Raw genomic sequence first — 18,367 nt, 5'->3', positions numbered from 1 at the left:
AAAATAGCCAATAGCAAAAGAAAAAGGCTTTAAAAGACCTTCACAAAGCCTGTAGTAGAACTGTTGTTCAAGACCACTTTAAAACTCTTTGCTTCTTATAAACTAAATATAAAGAATAAGGCGTGGCTCGAGACGTTCTCACAGTACTGTAAGTCATGCTTAACTTCTGTTGTGTCCCCCGCTCATATATAAACAAGTGAAAATGTCAGCTTTTGTCTTTTTGTTGTCTTATTTTCTGTCAGACATTCTGGAAGAAACTGATTGTCAGCTTGAAAACAACAAAACCTGCAAACTCAGTGATGTCAGATCCCCGGTAAATGTTTCTGCCACGATTAATGTCAATCTGCAAAGGAAAGACGGCGAAGCGGAGTTCAGATGTGAGGCTCGGCTAAACCTGAGATTAAATCCTCTTCCGACTACAACATCCAGCACCCTTAAGATCACTGTCCTCTGTAAGATCACATTTCATATTCACTTTTCCCTATTCAGAGGAATCTACCATTCCTTTTGTTATGTTGAACATATACTGTTACTGTCTTAAGTGTTTATGTTAAATGTAGTGAAATGTTCAGACAAAGAGGTAAAGATATTTAAAAGTACACCATTTGACTCTTTGCTCTAAAATTGTTCTTTCTATTGTGTCACGGTCATATCAGTTTATGACAGATGTCCTTATATAGTCAACTGCTCCAGGCATAGCACATCTTTAAAGTCAACAATAATCTTCCTAGTGCATATAGATTACAGCATGTAATTAAAAGACTAAATCAATTCTTATAACAATATGAAAGTAAAGAGAATGTAATTACAAAACAGAGACATCCTGCTTTAACCTTGCTGCAGATGTTTGTGCTATTCACTTTTTCCATTTACATTTACTATTCTTAACATTAGTGTACAGATGAGTTTGAAAATATGCTTTTTTCATTTTTAAATAGCATATTTGTTTATTTTGGGTGGTATTGTTTGAATACTCAGTGTCTTGACATTATTCTATTTACCTTTGTGTCCAAACAGATAAGCCCAAAATTAATACCACAAAGCTTCCAAAAGAAATTCCCGTGTTCAGAGGTTACTCTGAGGAGCTTGTTTGTGAAGCAGAAGGTTACCCAATCCCAAAGATCCAGTGGCACTACAACCCAGAGTCCCATGTGAATGTGTCTAAAGGAAAACTCACTGTGTCTGAGCCGGGCATCTACAACTGCACTGCCAGCAATGACGTTGGTTCTGCATCACACGTGGTTGAAGTGATTTTAAAAGGTAACACACTTTTACAGATACAGATTTTTCACCTTATGCAGTTATGCAGCTTTTCTGTACATTTTTACATGTATATGTTTCTGGATGAACTTAAAGCTACACAATCAGAGGGTTCCACTCCTGTTAGCCAAGAGAATAAGAATATAAGACTGCCCTAGACGTTTTATAAAAAAATCACGGCTCTTTACGTGAGGACTACAGAGGATTCATGAGGGCAGTGGAAACAACTAGGTAACAAGAAAAATGGTGAACTAGATAGGGTAAGTAAAAATACAAACCAGACATGGAAGACAAAAAGCTACTAAAATGAAAAAAAGTGATTGAGCTCCATTTCTAGGTTCTTATTGTGACTTAAGAACCTGACATTCTTAAAAATAACTCAGAATGACACAAAGGAGAAGGCGATGAAAATACCACAACAAAATTTACAAAATAAACCTTAGTATATACAATGAACCTTGAATAAAACAGAACTTCAGTTTCAATTCAATTCAATTTTATTTATACAGCGCTAAATCACAACAACAGTCACCTCAAAGCAATTTGTATTGTAAGGTAGACCCTACAATAATACATACAGAGAAAAAACCCAACAATCATATAACCCCCTGTGAGCAAGCACTTTGGTGACAGTGGGAAGGAAAAACTCCCTTTTAACAGGAAGAGGCCTCCAGCAGACTCCTCAAAACCCTCAAAGCTCTAGGTCCATTATTGTCATGACAACAGGGCTTTTTATTAAATCCTTCAACATGCAGATTGGAGGGACTTGGCACTGTTTCTGATTAGTAGTACTTCCTGATTCACAGCCATCCATCCGCTCAAAGGGCCTTTTTTTGTGAAGTCACATCTTGAAGTCATGCACTGAACATCTGCCTCTATTTTGGCTGTTTCCAAAATAGAGGCAGATCTGACTCTAAAACAGAGGAAACTGCACACTCATATGGCAGTGACTTATAAGTCACAAGAGCTATGTCCTACATTTTGTATTTTATGTAAGCATAATTTGCAAAATATCCCTCCTATAAATAAAACTGTATTAAATAAAACTTGAAACTACTAACTGAGATTATAAAAACTACAAGGTCGAAGGTATATCTGCACCAGCTTCACTTTTAATGAGGTTATGTCTGTCCTACAGTCATGGTAAAAAGAAATACTCTCTTTAAATACAGTATAAATACAGTCTATGGATTCTGCAGTATGCACTGGTTCACTGCTGCTGGTGACATTAGGGAACGGGTAATGATTTGTGTTTTTATACTATATTCAGTGTGATGTTTCTAATACCATCATAATAACGTAATAACCATAACAATAACCATAATACACTTGTTACAGTTTTCCTTCCATTTCTGTTGCTGAAAACATTACTTTGAATAGTGAGGAATTCTAAAACATGAAATCTTATTGATATTTTTATTATTTTATTTGCAGTCCCACAAATTCTGGATGAATATAATCTAGAACTTCTCACCTAAAATGTTTTCAAACTTCACTGGGATTACTACTGCACATCTTTACTTATGCTTTTACTTTTGCATGTGTATTTGTTGACCTCTTTAAATTGTAGAGTTACATATAGAGTAAAACTTTTACATTTCTATTGTTGCACACTGAAGTGTTTCCCGTTTCACTGTCTTCATTACAGAGGACTACCTCCCTCTCATCGCTGGATTTGTGGCTCTCGCAGTTGTAGCCATCGCCATTATCTTCCTCTTAATCTACTCAGTCTACTACAAGAACACCAAAATGCGCCACTACAACTTTAAAAACCCCAAATTTAGCGAGCACAATGGGAATGTAGCTCACAGCAACGGCGACCTGCAGTTCCCTATGACCAGACTATCAACGCAGTACATCCCTGCGTAGTACAGAACAGACTGCTGAGCAATCTGAATTGGCTGCAGTTAACAGTGTTTTTAAAGTATGATTACCACTTAGACAAAGATCTATTCATTCATTCAACCTTCTACTGCATATCGATTTTCCAATACATCATAATCAAAGGTGTAGTCCTATTTGTCTGAGTAACATAGTGCACGACAAAAGCTTTTTCACTGCAGAAGCAAATTTACATTATTCAACTACAACTGAGCAAAAGTGATCAATGCCAGTTCTTACATGCTGCTTACAGCTCTTTCCTTCCTGGATGTGTCTTCTTAATTTTCCATACTGTCCTGTTTGATAGTTGCCTGCTCTCTCTCAAACTTGCCTCTCTCCCTCATGTAATCTGTGGTGAATTTTGCACCACTTTTCACACATTTAAGGTCAGGGTTATGAACATATCTGACTGCTAGTTTCTGAAGCCCTAATTTGCTCTTGGCATGTAATTATTGAAATGAATGTAATTATTGTAATGTATGTAATTTAGGGCACGGTTAGATCACCCAAAGCTTTCTTTCCCATGAGCACATTTTAGTGAACGCATCATCACGTTAATTTGTTCTGCAGCTTTCAGTCACAAAACTGACACTGTGTCTCTTCGGTAAACTCTAGCAGAGCCTTTCTGACCTCAAACGAAGGTTTTGCAATGGCACAGGTCGTTACTAAATCTGGCCCTAGATGTCATGATGACATTGTTGACCAATTACTTTGTCGTCTTTTAACTAATACTCTTAAAGTGACAGCTATATTTTGAATGATTAAGCTAAGTGAATGTTTTATTTCCTGTCTTGGAGAAGCAAAATGTTGGGCATGACTCTGGACTACACCTCTGATTATAATAGTGTTTTATCCTTAGGAGAGTAAAGCTAGGTGCAACCACAGTTCCATGAGTCTAATCATTTAAAGAAAAAAATAGCGTCAACCATACTTGATTTAAATTTGGCAGAATCTCTCCGTGTTCGCCTCTTCCTTCCATGAAAGTTCTGTTTCACCACTCCACTCACAAAACTGTAATTTCACTGTGAATCCTAAATTTGAGTACTCATCAGCTTCACTGACAAACTAACGTGACATCATATCCACGATTATCACTGGTCATTAGAGCTATACATTAGCTATACACGAAAACTGAATACTATTTTCATGTATAGCTAATTCAATCTTTATTTACCAAACAACCCACAACACTTCAACAGTTTATTCTTTCAACTCGTAAATGAGGCTCAGACAAATTTTAATCAAGGGTTTTTTGTAACTTTGTGATTGCACCTACCATTTTTACACAAGTGTGTATCTACTACTGGATTCTTGCCCGTTTTCACTGGATATGAATATGTGAAGGAGTGATAATTTTGCTTCTGACTTGAAAGTGGAACCTTTCCTAATTTAATGAGCACAAAGATATTTGATGTTTTTATTTTTTGTTTTTTCATGTCAAATTTTTTTTGCCTTCTTAAGATTTCAAATCAGTATGCTTCAAGCTGTTAAACTCACAGGAAATTCAAAATATATATCAATTGCATTACTTGTCACCAGTTGCATTCCACAGGGAGATCGGTACATAATTAAAAAAAAAAAAAAAACTCTCTGCAGAGCTCAGCAGTGTGCACACACACACAGACACACATGCAGCAATTTCATGTTTTAACTTCCCTTTATCACAGTCATACATATCATATAGAAATATCAGTCAAAATGTAGCTGTTAATGTGACTGTGTTATATAATCAAAATGTGCAGAGATGTTCTAACGATGTACCAATCTCCATGTGAAATTTAACAGGTGAGGACCTACAAGCATTACAGTATTTTAGACATTAAGCGTATAGTGTATATCATGTATTGAGCCAACTGTTGTTTCAGTCATAACTTCCTATAAGTCACTCTGCATTCCTTTCTACATATGTAGCCCTTTCTGTGCCTGGCACTTTTTATGCCAAAATCTAAAAGGTCTCTCATTATGGGACAAATTGTCTTGTTCCACAGATGAGTGACCACAGGCACTGCTACCCCAGTGTCTATATGAGCTGTATGCAAATGCATATTTATATTTATTTTTGAGAAAAAGTAAAGACTATTTAATGTATTATGAAAATGGACTGCATGGCGATATGGTGGCATCGCAAATTATTGAAGGGTTAATGGAGTTCAAAGCCTTTGTGTGAAGGGTGAGGAGGCCTTTATAACACATTTGTATATACTGTTGTAAATATTTGTGACTGAGGAAAAAATAAGTATTTTCTTATTAAAATGATCGCTTTTTAAACATGTTGTTGCTATTTATATGCATGCACAGCAAGTATGGCATATTTAAGAAAAGTGCTGGTTTCAATTCAATTCAGTTTTATTTATACAGCAAAAGATCATTACAGCAGTCGCCGCAAGGTGCTTTATACTGTAAAGTAAAGACCCTACAATAATACAATAATACCCCTTTCAAGCAAGCACTTGGCGACAGTGTGGAGAAAAAACTCCCTTTTAATAGGAAGTAACCTCCAGCAGAACCAGGCTCAGGGAGGTGCAGCCATCTGCTGCAACCAGTTGAGGGTGATGGGAGAAAGCTAGGAAAGGAAGGTGGAAAGTTCCAACAAAGGAAAACAGTAAATTGGGTTTTAAAACTCTTGACAAATAATTAAGAATGGCTGTTGAAAACTAAAAAAAGAAAAGAAAACTAAAATCAAGATAAAATTGATGGCTAAATACCAACATTAGCATGTCAAATTTAAATGATAATAATGTGATGAAATACTAAGTTCTGAATCGAAAGGGAGTCCTACGCAGTACTAAACAAGGTGTACCTAATATAATGACCAGTGAGTCTAGTATTACTGTGACTAAAAATATTACATTACTCCATACAAGCTACTCCACACGAATCCATCTACTTTTATCTAATCCACTTCAAAGATCTACTTTTTTTCCTCTACATTTATAATGTTTGCTGACTCTCTGCATCAAAGAGCCACTTGTGTCACTTAATGCAACACTTTAAATGAACCTTTTCTTGTCTTTACACTAAATGTTACTGCTTTACATTTTAACTAACTGCATTGTCTTTGTCACTTTAAACTGTAATTTATTAGCACTGCTGCAGTGTTTTCTTAGTCAGGGGTAGTGAGTGCACTCTGTGTCTCTCTGTGCCCACTGTTGGGGGAGGGACAGTTTCCTCCCCGGTAACTGCTGGGAGCTGGGAGCGGCGTGCTGCTGTCAGCTGTAGCTTAGCTTAGCTTTCTCCTAAAAAAGTCAACAAGTCGCCGCTAGTTTACTTAGCAGCTGAGCTGAAGCGGTAACAACTCCAGTTCACTATAAGAGAAAGGAAAGCCAAGGAAAAGGAGCGACAGCTGTTGGAATAAGAGACTCAGAGAGTTTACTCTAATGGATTATTTGAGCTTTCTTCGTCTTCTTTCAGCCTTTTTGACAGTAGAGCTGTTATCGCTTTCTAACGGGGCAGAAACCAGTAAGTAAGAAACACTTGAGAGCTCGTGTTTTCTTTGCTGTCGACATGGAAATAACAGAGGCTAAGGGTTCCATCCCTGCGTGCTTTGGAGTCTGCTTATAGCAAAAAGGGGGTGTTTAAAAAGTTGGGAATGCCCGGAAAGTGTGAATGAAATTTTTAATTAAATCCTTTATTTATCCAAGAAAAAGTTTCACTGAGTTTAAAGTCTAGTTTTCAAGAGAAGCCTGCACAGAAAGCCTATTCCTAAACGATTAAATGGGTGAAAAAAATGACAAAAGTGGGAAAATTAGTGACTTTTATTGTTGGGGTTATAAGGATCTTCTGTATATTGACATTTTCCCCCAGCAATCTGTGTTTATTGTAGATGCATGGTTAAATGATATATGCCTCAGGTGAGATAACATTGTACTTTATAATAAGTGGAAATGAACTGAGTTGAATGTGACGCATTCAACTGATATGTGTTGTTGGTATAGTCCACCTCAAAGAATGGTGGGCAGCAAGTGCAGACTTCCCTGTGGGAGGGGTGTATCCTTCCTGAGTCTTTTCCTGTTGCCTCCAAAGGAACAGCTTAAAGACCTTTCCTTTCATTGCTATTTCACTGCAGCGCTGGATGTGGAAATCTTGCATTATTATATATAATGGAGGAATGTAGTGTTGGACTGAAATAACATTTCCCACTCCCATCCATCTTTCTGCATGTGCTAAGCAAGAATGCCCACTTGAAATAACTCCAAACCCAGTGGTGACTGAATACAGAAGGAGTGTGCAGGGTGCAACATGCAGCTCAACATCCAGTACTCTAATATTTCAAAACTATGAAAATGCAATAAATCATCGAAATGCACTCTTTACCCTTTTACCGCCTTCAAACCTGAATGTCAACTTGTGTTATTGTGCTTTCTTTCTGTTACTGTGATTTCCTCTCCCAACAACTCTGTACTGTAGAAAAACCAGTCAGTGTTTCCATCAATCACGTGGATAACTTTACCTCCGTGGAAGAGGGCAAAGAGTTCCAGCTGCGGTGTGAAATTGTCAACGTTGCACCGGAACAAAACCTCACTGTTTTGTGGTACAAAAATCAAGGTGAAGAACTTTGTTGTAAATGTTATAGCTTACTCCAGGTTTCTTTGTCTGTATTTTGCTAGGGAAGTGGGAAATGGGGAATGGGTACAGACGAACGTGAAAATGCAAGACATAAGGCAAAAACTGAGTTTATACAATTCCAAGTTTAATTATTATATCCATATTTGTTAGGACCACTTTAATTCTTCAATACAACCCAAACTGGCTTGGGGAAGCTTTTAGTTTCTTTAAATAGTTTTGAAAAATAGATCTCCAGGCTTCTTGAAAGACATTCAAAGCTCTTTTTTTTTAATATTAGTAGCCTTTTGTTCTGTTCTTTGTCAAAATCCCACAGTGCTTTGATAATGTTGAGGTCCGGGTTCTGGGGAGCCAATCCATGACAGTTTCATTGTTTGTTTTTCTATCCAGGTATGCTTTTATTGTGTTGGCAGTGTGTTTGGGATCATTGTCATACTGAAAAATGAAGCAGCTGCCAATCAGACACTTTGCAGATGGTATTGCATGGTGGATAAAAATCTGATGGTACTTTTCTGTGTTCATAATTCCATCAATTTTGACAAGATTCCAAACATCACTGGCTGAGATGTAGACACTTACTGCTGTACATCTCTCCTGACCTTTTCCGTGTATATAGATGAAGATTTGAACCCAAAATTTCTCATTTCGATTCATCAATCCATAAGTTGATCCATTTCAGTTGAGTTGCTATAATTTGGCAGCTTTTTTTTTTGCATGTTCTCCTCCACTGGTCCAGTGTTTCCTTACATTTCTTTAAAGACACACAGCACACCGTAGAATACGCCAAAGTCCCAGATAGCGGTTCCCTGGGAATTACCTGATTGATGCAAAAGTTTAATTTTATGCCTGTAAAACTGTGTTATCTTTGGCATTTTTATGAAATAAAAATATAACAAAATTTGTGTTTGCAACAGGATGCTTGATTCTTACAACGTTTTCTGTTATGTATAAACACAACACTGGTTCATTACTTGAGTTAAGTATTAAGACATTTAGCAAGCAAAGAAAAATTTCCTCTGAAAATGGTTAGGTAGGAGTGGACTGAAAATAAGTGAAAAAAATAGCCAATATCCAAAGAAAAACCTTGGAAAGACCTCCAGAAAGTGTGGAGAACTATTGTTCGAGATCATTTTAAAATATTACAAGAAAGTCAGGAAAAATATAAAGAAATAAGGTGTTGCTTGAGACTTTTTCACGGTACTGTAAGTCATGCTTCATTTCTGTTATGTCTCTGACTCATATGCAATCAGCTTTTGTCTTTTTGTTGTCTTATTTTCTGTCAGACAAACTGGGAAAAACTCATTGTCAGCTTGAAAACAACAAAACCTGCAAATTCAGTGATGTCAGACCCCCGGTAAATGTTTCTGCCACGATTAATGTCAGTCTGCAAAGGAACAACAGCGGAGCGGAGTTCAGATGTGAGGCTCTGTTAGACACGGGATCAAACACCCATCAAAATACAACATCCAGCGCCCTTAACATCACTGTCCTCTGTAAGATCCCATTTTCATATTCACTTTTCCCTATTAAGAGGAATCTTCCATTCCGTTTGTTATGTTGAACATATACTGTTTTTTTGAGTGTTTATATTAAATGTCATGAAATATTCAAATAACGAGGTAAAGATATTTAAAAGTACACAATTTGAACAAAAAGTTCCACTTTTGAATTCTTTGCTCTGAATACCCAATTTCTAAATGTTTTCATGCTATTCATTCTTATATTCTCAATTGGATTCATCTCAGAGGTGTACAGATGGGTTTGAAAATATGCTATTCAAATTGTAACACATTGTGTTTGTTTTTGGTGGTATTGTTTGAATATTCAGTGTCTTGACGTTACTGTATTTACCTCTTTGTCACAACAGATAAGCCCAAAATTAATACCACAAAGCTTCCAAAAGAAATCCCAGTGTTCAGAGGCTACCCTGAGGAGCTTGTTTGTGAAGCAGATGGTAACCCAATCCCAAAGATCCAGTGGCACTACAACCCAGAGTCCCATGTGAATGTGTCTAAAGGAAACCTCACTGTGTATGGGCCTGGCATCTACAACTGCACTGCCAGCAATGATGTTGGCTCTGCATCATATGAGGTTAAGGTGATTCTAAAAGGTAATATATTTCTGTAGTACATGTTTCTGCAGAAACATAAAGCTTAAATTCTGCAAAAGCATAAACATAAGGCTGTCCTAGACTGTACATAAAAGATGGACATGGCCAATGTGGCATTTCCCATGTAAATGGTAAATGGTATTTATGTATTGCTCTATTTGAGAACTTTTACTACAAGTCACCCAATCACACACACATTCATATGTCTGTCATATTTTGGAGTGTAACAGATCCAAATGGAATATGGCTGATAAAATTCAAAACTGTGGTTAACACAGAGTCCAAAACTACGAAGGCCCAGAAAGCACAGAGAAAACGACAGATAAACAGTGAGCACAATCACACAGAACAGAGTACAATGCAACAAAGGACAAATAAAAAGACACAACTCTTTAGATGAGAACCACACAGGGTTCATGAGGGCAGTGGAAACAACTAGGTAACAAGAAATAGGTGAAGATAATCAAGGCCAACCAGACAGAGGAAGTAAAAATAAAAACAAGATACTGAAGACAAACAGTTAATAAAATAAAAAAAAGGAAGTCACTGACTAACGTACTATGAACTAATGAACTATGAAATACCACAAAATAATATACAAAAAAACTAACACCAAATAATAAGTGCAAATAACTCACAATTTTAGGTTCAAGACCAAGGATCATAACAACAACGAATGCATCTGGGTTAACACAGGTTCAGTATCTTGTCCATGAATCCTTCAACATGCAGACTAGAGAAGCTAGGGACAATTTTTAAAGCCATGCACTGTTTCCCTAATAGTAGGAGACCTGACTGTGAAACAGATGAAACTGTACATGGCAGTGGCTTGTCAGTCAACAAATAGTTGTGCCCTGCAACATTTCAGATTTTATGGGAGCATAATTTACAAAATGAACCTCATGCTGTTTTAAAAAAGACTTGAAACTACCAACTGAGATATAAATATAAAGATATAAATATTGAAGATACTTCTGCAATGGTTTCCTGTTTAAACCCATGGAATATGTCTGTCTTACAGTCATGGTAAAAAAGAAAATACACTCTCTTTAAATTCTCTAAATGCAGGAGGCTTGGAAGACCCTGGACAGATCACCAGTTTGTCACAGGGAGACGGACAACCATTCATACCCACATTCACACCTATAGACAGTTGCCAATTTTAAGGAAATATAAATCATAAAATGGACAATTTAGAATTACCAATTAACCAAACCACACTAACTGCATGTTTCTGGGCTGTGGGAGGAAGCTGGAGTACCTGGAGAGAACACAAGCAAACACAGAGAGAACATCTCCACAAAGAAAGGAGTGTGTGGAGATGGCAGAGTCAAACTCAGGACTTTTTTGCTGTGAGGCAACAATCTCTGCACCACCATGTTGCCCATTTTTAAAGGAATTCTTAATCATAAAATTATATTGCGCAAATTTCTCTGTAAATAGAACCTATAGCCTCTCACGTAGAACGCATTAGAAACTTAAGGGGTACTACTACTTTGCAATTGATCTTCCTGCCTCAATACTGGGTCATTTTTAAAAGTAGATTAGAAGCTATCAATCTTTATTTTTAATTGCACTTTTTAATTTTGTATCTTTATTTGTTGACCCCCCTTAAATATAGAGTAAAAAGTTTACATTTGTATTGTTGCACATAGGAAATGAACAGCCTTGAATTGTTTCCCGTTTCACTGTCTATATTGCAGAGGACTACCTCCCTCTCATCGCTGGATTTGTGGCTGTCACTGTGGTAGCTATCTCCACCATCTTCGTCTTCATCTACTCAATCTACTACAAGAACACCAAGATGCGCCGCTACAGCCTTAAAAACCCCAAATTCAGCGCGCACAATGGGAATGTAGCTCACAGCAATGGTGACCTGCAGTTCCCTATGACCCGACTATCAAAGCAGTACATCTGTGCATAGCACAGAATAGACTGCTGAGCAATCGGAACGGTCTGCATCTCTCTGCCACCAGGGTTAACAGGTTTTTCTTGTTTTGTTTTGTTTTTTTTATTGTTGTTGTTGTTTTTTTTAAGTCTGAATACCGAGCCAAATACAGAGAAAGACTATTCTGTCCTCCAAACGTCAATCACCCTGTTATTCTCACATAGATTTCCCCTTACATTATAATCAGAGGTGTAGTACTATTTGTATAATTAGTGCATCGATCACAGGCACACAGCCTTTAGAGTTATTTGTTTTAAGGCTATATCACCAAAGTGTCAAGTTTAAATTATTCAACTATAACCATAACATGCTGATTACAGCTCTCTCCTCCCTGGATGTGTCTTCTTTGTTTTCCATGCTTTCCTGGTTGATAGGAACAGTCTCTCTTTAACACTGGTGCCATCTCTCTTCCTCACTTATTCTCCAGTGAACTTTAAATTCTACCGTTTTTCCCATAGTTGTTACATTGTCTGCACACAGCTGTGTGCAGTGCTTTGGGTTTGTGCCGAAATTCTTCACTGAGTCCGCTCTAAATATGCAGAGTGAAGAGTCCCTTTCTACTCTGGTGTTTTTCTACACGTCATACGTGTCATCTTTTCCACACAGATTTCAGGTTTATACTTTGGAGTAGTTTGTGATAATGGAGCTCTCCTCTGGATAAGTCCTGTCTTCCACCTGAGTAGCTTTTTGATGCCAAAAGGTGGTGTAAACTGTTAGTAAATCAGGCCCTAGATAGCCCAGCTTTGATTACTTATTTTGACTTTTTTTAACTTTCTGCCATGAAATATTGTTGACGTGACAACTGAATTTCAACCGATTAAGCTAACTGTGAATATGTTGTTTCCTCTCTGGTGGGGGAAAAAAGAGGTGGGGACTACACCTGCAATTATAAGTGTTTTATCCATAAGGCGGTAATACTAGGTGCAATCACAAATTTCCTTGATTCGAATCATTTAAAGAAAAAAATAATGAAGACCATACTTGATTTAAATTTGGCAGGGTCTCTTGAGGGTCCTCTGCTTGTTAACGTGTTCACCACTTCCATCATGGCTGCTGTTTTTAGATCCTTCAGTTTTCACTACTCGACTCACAAAACTGTAATTTCACTGTGAATCCTAAACTGAGCAAATATCGGCTTCCCTGACGAACTGACGTGACTTCATATCCATGATTACCACTGATAATTAGATCTGTCTCACGAGTCCAAGCCCAAAGGCTGATCTAAGATTAGGACTGTGTAGAGTCACCACACAGCACATTGAATGCTTTTTTTTGTGCCACCAAACAAAACACAAGACTTATTTCTCGGGGCCTTGCTTCATCCTTTTCTTATAAAGAAAGCAGTCAGAATGTGATGTACATTTAGTGATCTGAAAATAGCTGCCACACTTGGAAGCAGTTTAGTTTTAAGGAAACAACAAAATAGAGTGAGGATCAGAAACATTCAAATCAGGTTTTTGAGGGGTTTTTTTATTGTAGCTTTTACTCTTTGTAACTGTTATTGCACCTGGTGTAGTTACACAAATGAGCAACCTCGGCTTGAGATGTACAAGTCTGTCTATACTACTGGATTCTTACCAGTTTTCACTGGATGGAAAGAAGTGAAGGAGCAATCCAACTCGAAGGTGAAAATTTTTTCTATTTTAATTTTTTTTTATATCTGATGCTTGGTTGGTTTCACTAATGTTATTGTTTGTTTTAACCTTAAGACTTCAGATCAGAACCTTATGGGATTTATCACGTCTTTAGGACATAGTGACTCTCAGACTGCTGTGCTATAAACTGTTAAATGGGAAATGCAAAGCATTTATAAACTGCTTTTTCTTATCACCTGTCCTGCCAGCAGTGCACACACCGCAGTTTTCTTATTTAACTTCACTCTTCCATGCGTATCATATTGAATGTCTATATGAATTGTATATTCAGGGTAATATTTGATGTAAATCCAAAAGTTTATATTTATTTATGAGAAAAAGTAAAGGCTGAATAATTTAGTGTTGAAAATGGACTGCACACTGGTTAGTAATTCAAATTATTGAAGGGTTAATGGAGTTCAAGTCCTTCGTGTAAAGGCTGAGGAGAACTTTATAACACATTTGTATATACTGCTGTAAATATTTCTGACTGGGGCAAAAGTGTATTTTCTTATTAAAAATGTCGCTTTTTAAAACACGTTCCTATTTATATGCATGGAAACATCCAAGTATTATAGTGCAATAAAGAAAACTGAGGAGTTCAAGAAAGGAAAATTTTGTATATGTTGTTTTAAACCTTTTTACAAGTAATTAAGAATGGCTGCTTTATTTGGTTATTGGCATGAATAAAATTAAAAAAGAAAATTGTATGCCTAAATACAGACTCAGCAACCCTAAGCATACCATTGTATTTAAATCATAACTGTAATATTTTTTGTGGTAAAGGAGGAATAACAGTACAGTATTTTTGCTTTACCTAAACCTATAGCACAAAGTATATGGAAAAGCTCTGCTTTGTCCAGCACACATATCTCTAAGAACATCATCTACAAGAACAAGAAGCTAATATCATTCTTTTATCAGCCTTTTTCCTCCATTTTTCAGAATGGTTTATGAATGTGCTGAAGCATAGCATGTCCAGGTAGTGAGACTCTGTGTAAAAGAAGACTATAAAATGTTTTTAAATTATAAATTCAAAATAGAATGCAATGATTGTTTAATTATGCCTTACATGCAATATATGAGTTATATTTTAAAGCAGTCCAAATGTATACATACTGATAATTATAAGGATGGTGAGATCATTAAATAAACAAGCATTTTACAAGAAATGCTAACAGTGAAAATTCTATGTTGTCTAAATGAATCAATGGGGTCTCTCTTGAATATAAATGTATATAACTAAGTTCAAATGGTGGACTGGTATATGTCCCATTTACATTGGTGCATACAATGTAAAACAAAGGAAAAATGTTAACTTACTCCAAAAAAATCTTGATTTTATTTTAAAAATATATACATGCTCTACATACTGGGTTCAGTACCGGTTTAGCATAGAGTATGTGAAGCATTCACAGGTGTGATGTCACCTCAGTTTTCTTCTCTCCACCTTTTTTCCCTTTTTTTGTTTTGCTTTTTTCTTAATTAACTAACCAACTAAATAAAATAAAAAGATTTTAGTCATAGCATTTTTAATTGAAGGTAATCCATCATGAAAAATAAACATTAAAAAATATATACTGTGCTACTACTTTCACTTTACAGAACATGCGTACTTTTGGTTTCAGTTTTGGTCACAGCAGCAGGAGCAACAAAGGTGTGTGACTAGGTGTATTCAGCCGGGTCTAATTTATTTGTCATTTCTTTGAGAGCGTGTTGCCCTCTATGCTGAAACCATGATGTGGTTCTTCTTCTTCTTTGGCTTCTTAATCGCGTGTACAGGTGAGCTCGTTTTCTGTCGTGTTTGTTTCTTTGTGATATAAAGTTACAATATTATGTCTCCGTTAATATATAATTCATATCAGCTCTGTTAATGTACCATATAAAAATACTGCCATACGGTCTATGACCTTGTATTTTTATATTGGATATTTGCTTTATTTAGCTTGATGGGTTTAATTTTAGTTTTCATGTGATTCTGTAGGTTAAGCGAAACTTGTAAATGATACAGCATACTTGTGAAACCTGTTAAACTGGTTAAACATACCTTGAAAGGTATGACAGAGTCACCAAGTGACAAACAAGAATCTTCTTTCATAAAATATTTTCTTTTCTACTAAACAGCCTTTTTTCTCACTTCTATAAACCACATTATCATCTACAGGACACAAAGCATGATCCCACAAAGCATCTTGAAATTTGATTTATGAGGCTATACTAGTTAGACCAGCTTTCATTATTGTTCATCTAATTCATTTAACGTTGTTCATTAGATTGGGCATATTTTTGATGTCATGAGTAGATTCTTTTAAGCTTCTAAAATTGATGTATTCTGGTGGGGGGGAAAATAGCTTCTGCTTGTGGCACCTGTTATGCTGTAGATACTGTCTGGTCCTCATTTCGAAGAAAAATCTTGTATTCCAGTGTAGTTTGATGCTTAGTGTCTTTTTAAGAGGTTTTTAAAACCAACATATGCTGTTTTCATGAAAATGAAAAAAGGCTCCTTTAAAGCTTTTCATCTGGGGCGTTAAAGAGGATGACTGTAGTGTTAGTTGTCTAATGTTGTCTTACTAGAATGACAACAGGTTCAAGTGTTAATGCACAAAGTCGAGTGAGAGAAAAGAAAGTAGTGTTTGGTATGGTGTGATTTGGGGAAAAGGTGTTGAAATATCAATTTTTGTTTTAAAATATTGAGTGGCTCATCCTTTAAGTGGAGATTCTTCATTCCCCTGAACTGAGTCAGAGTACCAGCCATGTATACATCGCTGTTTGTGCCATATGCCAAACTTAAGTCTTCTTCTTCTCTAGGAAACCCTGCAAGTGCTTCCTGTCCATTACAAATGAGTCCCTCTAGAGTTGTGGTGAGATTTGGAGGCTCCTTTTCAGCCAACTGCACTTCACTGTCTGACCAGACTGATGGAATGGGCTGGGAGTCTCCATATGGAGGAGTGGACCTTACCCAGGGTGTCACTTCTCTTCTCTTTACAATTGACTCTGTGCCAGAGTGGGAGTTGGGGCCAATGTGTTATGTGAATTCCCGTGATGGTGATCAGTGTACGGAAATATTGCCAGTCACTGTTTATAGTAAGTAGCCTTGTTTCCAACAAAGCCATTTTAGTATTTGAACACTGAATGACATTAATTCATTTTATTTCTTTTACTTGCAGAAATGCCAGACAGTGTGTCATTGAGACAGAATTCAACTACAGTGAAAGAAGGTGAACAGTTTGCCATACAGTGTGACATTGTTAATGTTGCACCAGCAAGAAATCTCTCTGTGCTTTGGCACAAAGGAAATAAGATCTTAAATTCTGAGACATTTGATGACTCCAGACCATCTCCAGTCAGTAAGTCATCTGTCCTCACTCTGACTGCTCATGGAGGTGATGATGGAGCTGAGATCTGGTGTGAAGCAAAACTAAACCTGTGGCCAGGAGAACAAGGTCCAACCATGATGCGCTCAAAGTCACATAGTGTGACTGTACTCAGTGAGTTTTCATCACCTTTTTCAGCAATTGTAATTGTATTTTAATTTCTTGAAGTTTTTCTCTGTGCATCTCTGTATTCTGATACATTCATAACATTTCTTATTTCATTATACTGTTTTTTATTGTCATAATATTTTGTGCTGTGATTCTCCATTGAGTAGTCGTCATGGGACCAGTGCTGGGATTTTAATTGTTTTGGTGTTTGTTTTAGGGATGTGTAGTTTATTGTGTTTGTATATAACACTGGAGACAATGGCTCGTTTTTAGACACACTTTAATGTCCATCAACCTGTTTACATCACACTCTCTTCACTTCTTCTCTCTCCTCCTCATTGTACCCGTTACACAGTGGCACCTTTGGCCCAAAGGAGTAATAGCAACCACAGAGCACACAACACCCTGATTCAGTCCACACAAGATAGTTTATTACAGACAGAGTAGAAGGACTGAGAAGATGAGCTGCGAGCGACAATGTAACAACATTTCCCATCTCCCACAGGGGCTCGAACAACCTTTGGAGTCATGCTGGCAGTAGGTGTGGCCGTTGGAGTTTTGCTCCTCATTGCTGTTGCATTTTTTGTGACACCCAATGGCACATTCTCTTTCAACAAAAGCCGCTATCAACCAGGAACTCCCTCAGGATGAGTATAAGGTAAACTTTTATCTTCTTCTAAAAATGCACATCTCTACTAATATTATTTTATTATTATCATTTCTAATTATTTTATTTGGTGTTTGGAGAAAACATCTGTAACATGTCTGTTGATGGCCGAGGGACATGTCTGCTCTGCATGCTCCGTGGGTGTTCTTCTGTTCAAAGCTGTAGCTTTAAAAATGCATTAACTTGTCAGCTATCTCTAAAGCTGCATTAATCAAGACTGCTGCCCTAACACACATTTGCGGTACAGAAAATGTGCCAGGCTTATTATGGAGGCATGACTCACTGCTTCCTGGATTTTTTTGGACACCTTTTCCACGCAGTTATTTTCTGTTTCAGTTTTAGGCAAAGCTTTCCACTGTCCTGCATATTTGCATATCTGTAGCTGATGTCAGGATGGTTACTTGAGTGAACTGGTGTTGTTGCTACTGAAGGTGGTTCTACTATGGCTTTTTCTTTTTTTGTTTTCACTAATTTGCTTATCCATTTTGATTAAGTTTTTGTTAAATACAGTACAGTGAAAACCCTTTTCTTGAATTCTTAGGTTTTTTATTTTTGTCACACTTTAATGTTTCAGATCATTAAACAAATGTTAACATTAGACAAAGATAACCTGAGTCAATTTTAAAAAAGGAATTTATAAATTATGGTATGTATGATGGTATGGGATCCAGTCAACCACGGAGAGAGCCACAAAAGGAGAAAACTTGGAATAGTGGCGAACCTTCCCATAAATGGTTGAACCTACCAAAATTACTCCAAGAGTGCATCAACATCTCATCCAGAGGTCATAAAATAACCCAGAGCAGCATCTAAAGAACTGCA

General features: G+C 36.9%; 1 protein-coding gene across 2 annotated transcripts in view; it reads left to right on the top strand.

Annotated features, from left to right (window-relative positions):
* The window catches only part of LOC116332766 (hemicentin-1), a 28,746-nt gene that overhangs the window by 9,939 nt on the left and 440 nt on the right, over positions 1-18,367 (top strand). Inside the window, exons 9-17 of one of the 2 annotated variants that reach the window (XM_039611361.1) lie at positions 243-452; positions 1,018-1,260; positions 7,549-7,686; positions 8,988-9,197; positions 9,572-9,814; positions 11,518-15,178; positions 16,205-16,480; positions 16,564-16,884; positions 17,384-17,536. In XM_039611361.1, the coding sequence (XP_039467295.1) occupies positions 243-452; positions 1,018-1,260; positions 7,549-7,686; positions 8,988-9,197; positions 9,572-9,814; positions 11,518-11,738 (1,265 nt within the window). In that variant the 3' untranslated portion in view covers positions 11,739-15,178; positions 16,205-16,480; positions 16,564-16,884; positions 17,384-17,536. Of the gene's footprint in view, positions 1-242; positions 453-1,017; positions 1,261-2,908; positions 5,410-7,548; positions 7,687-8,987; positions 9,198-9,571; positions 9,815-11,517; positions 15,179-16,204; positions 16,481-16,563; positions 16,885-17,383; positions 17,537-18,367 lie in introns of those variants that run through there. The other variant, XM_031755821.2, reaches the window with a different exon arrangement.

The sequence above is a fragment of the Oreochromis aureus genome, linkage group 4 (assembly GCF_013358895.1).
Source record: "Oreochromis aureus strain Israel breed Guangdong linkage group 4, ZZ_aureus, whole genome shotgun sequence".
Classification (NCBI taxonomy): domain Eukaryota; kingdom Metazoa; phylum Chordata; class Actinopteri; order Cichliformes; family Cichlidae; genus Oreochromis; species Oreochromis aureus.
The sequence above is the reverse complement of the archived record's forward strand: the minus strand, read 5'-3'. Positions and strand labels throughout refer to the sequence as shown.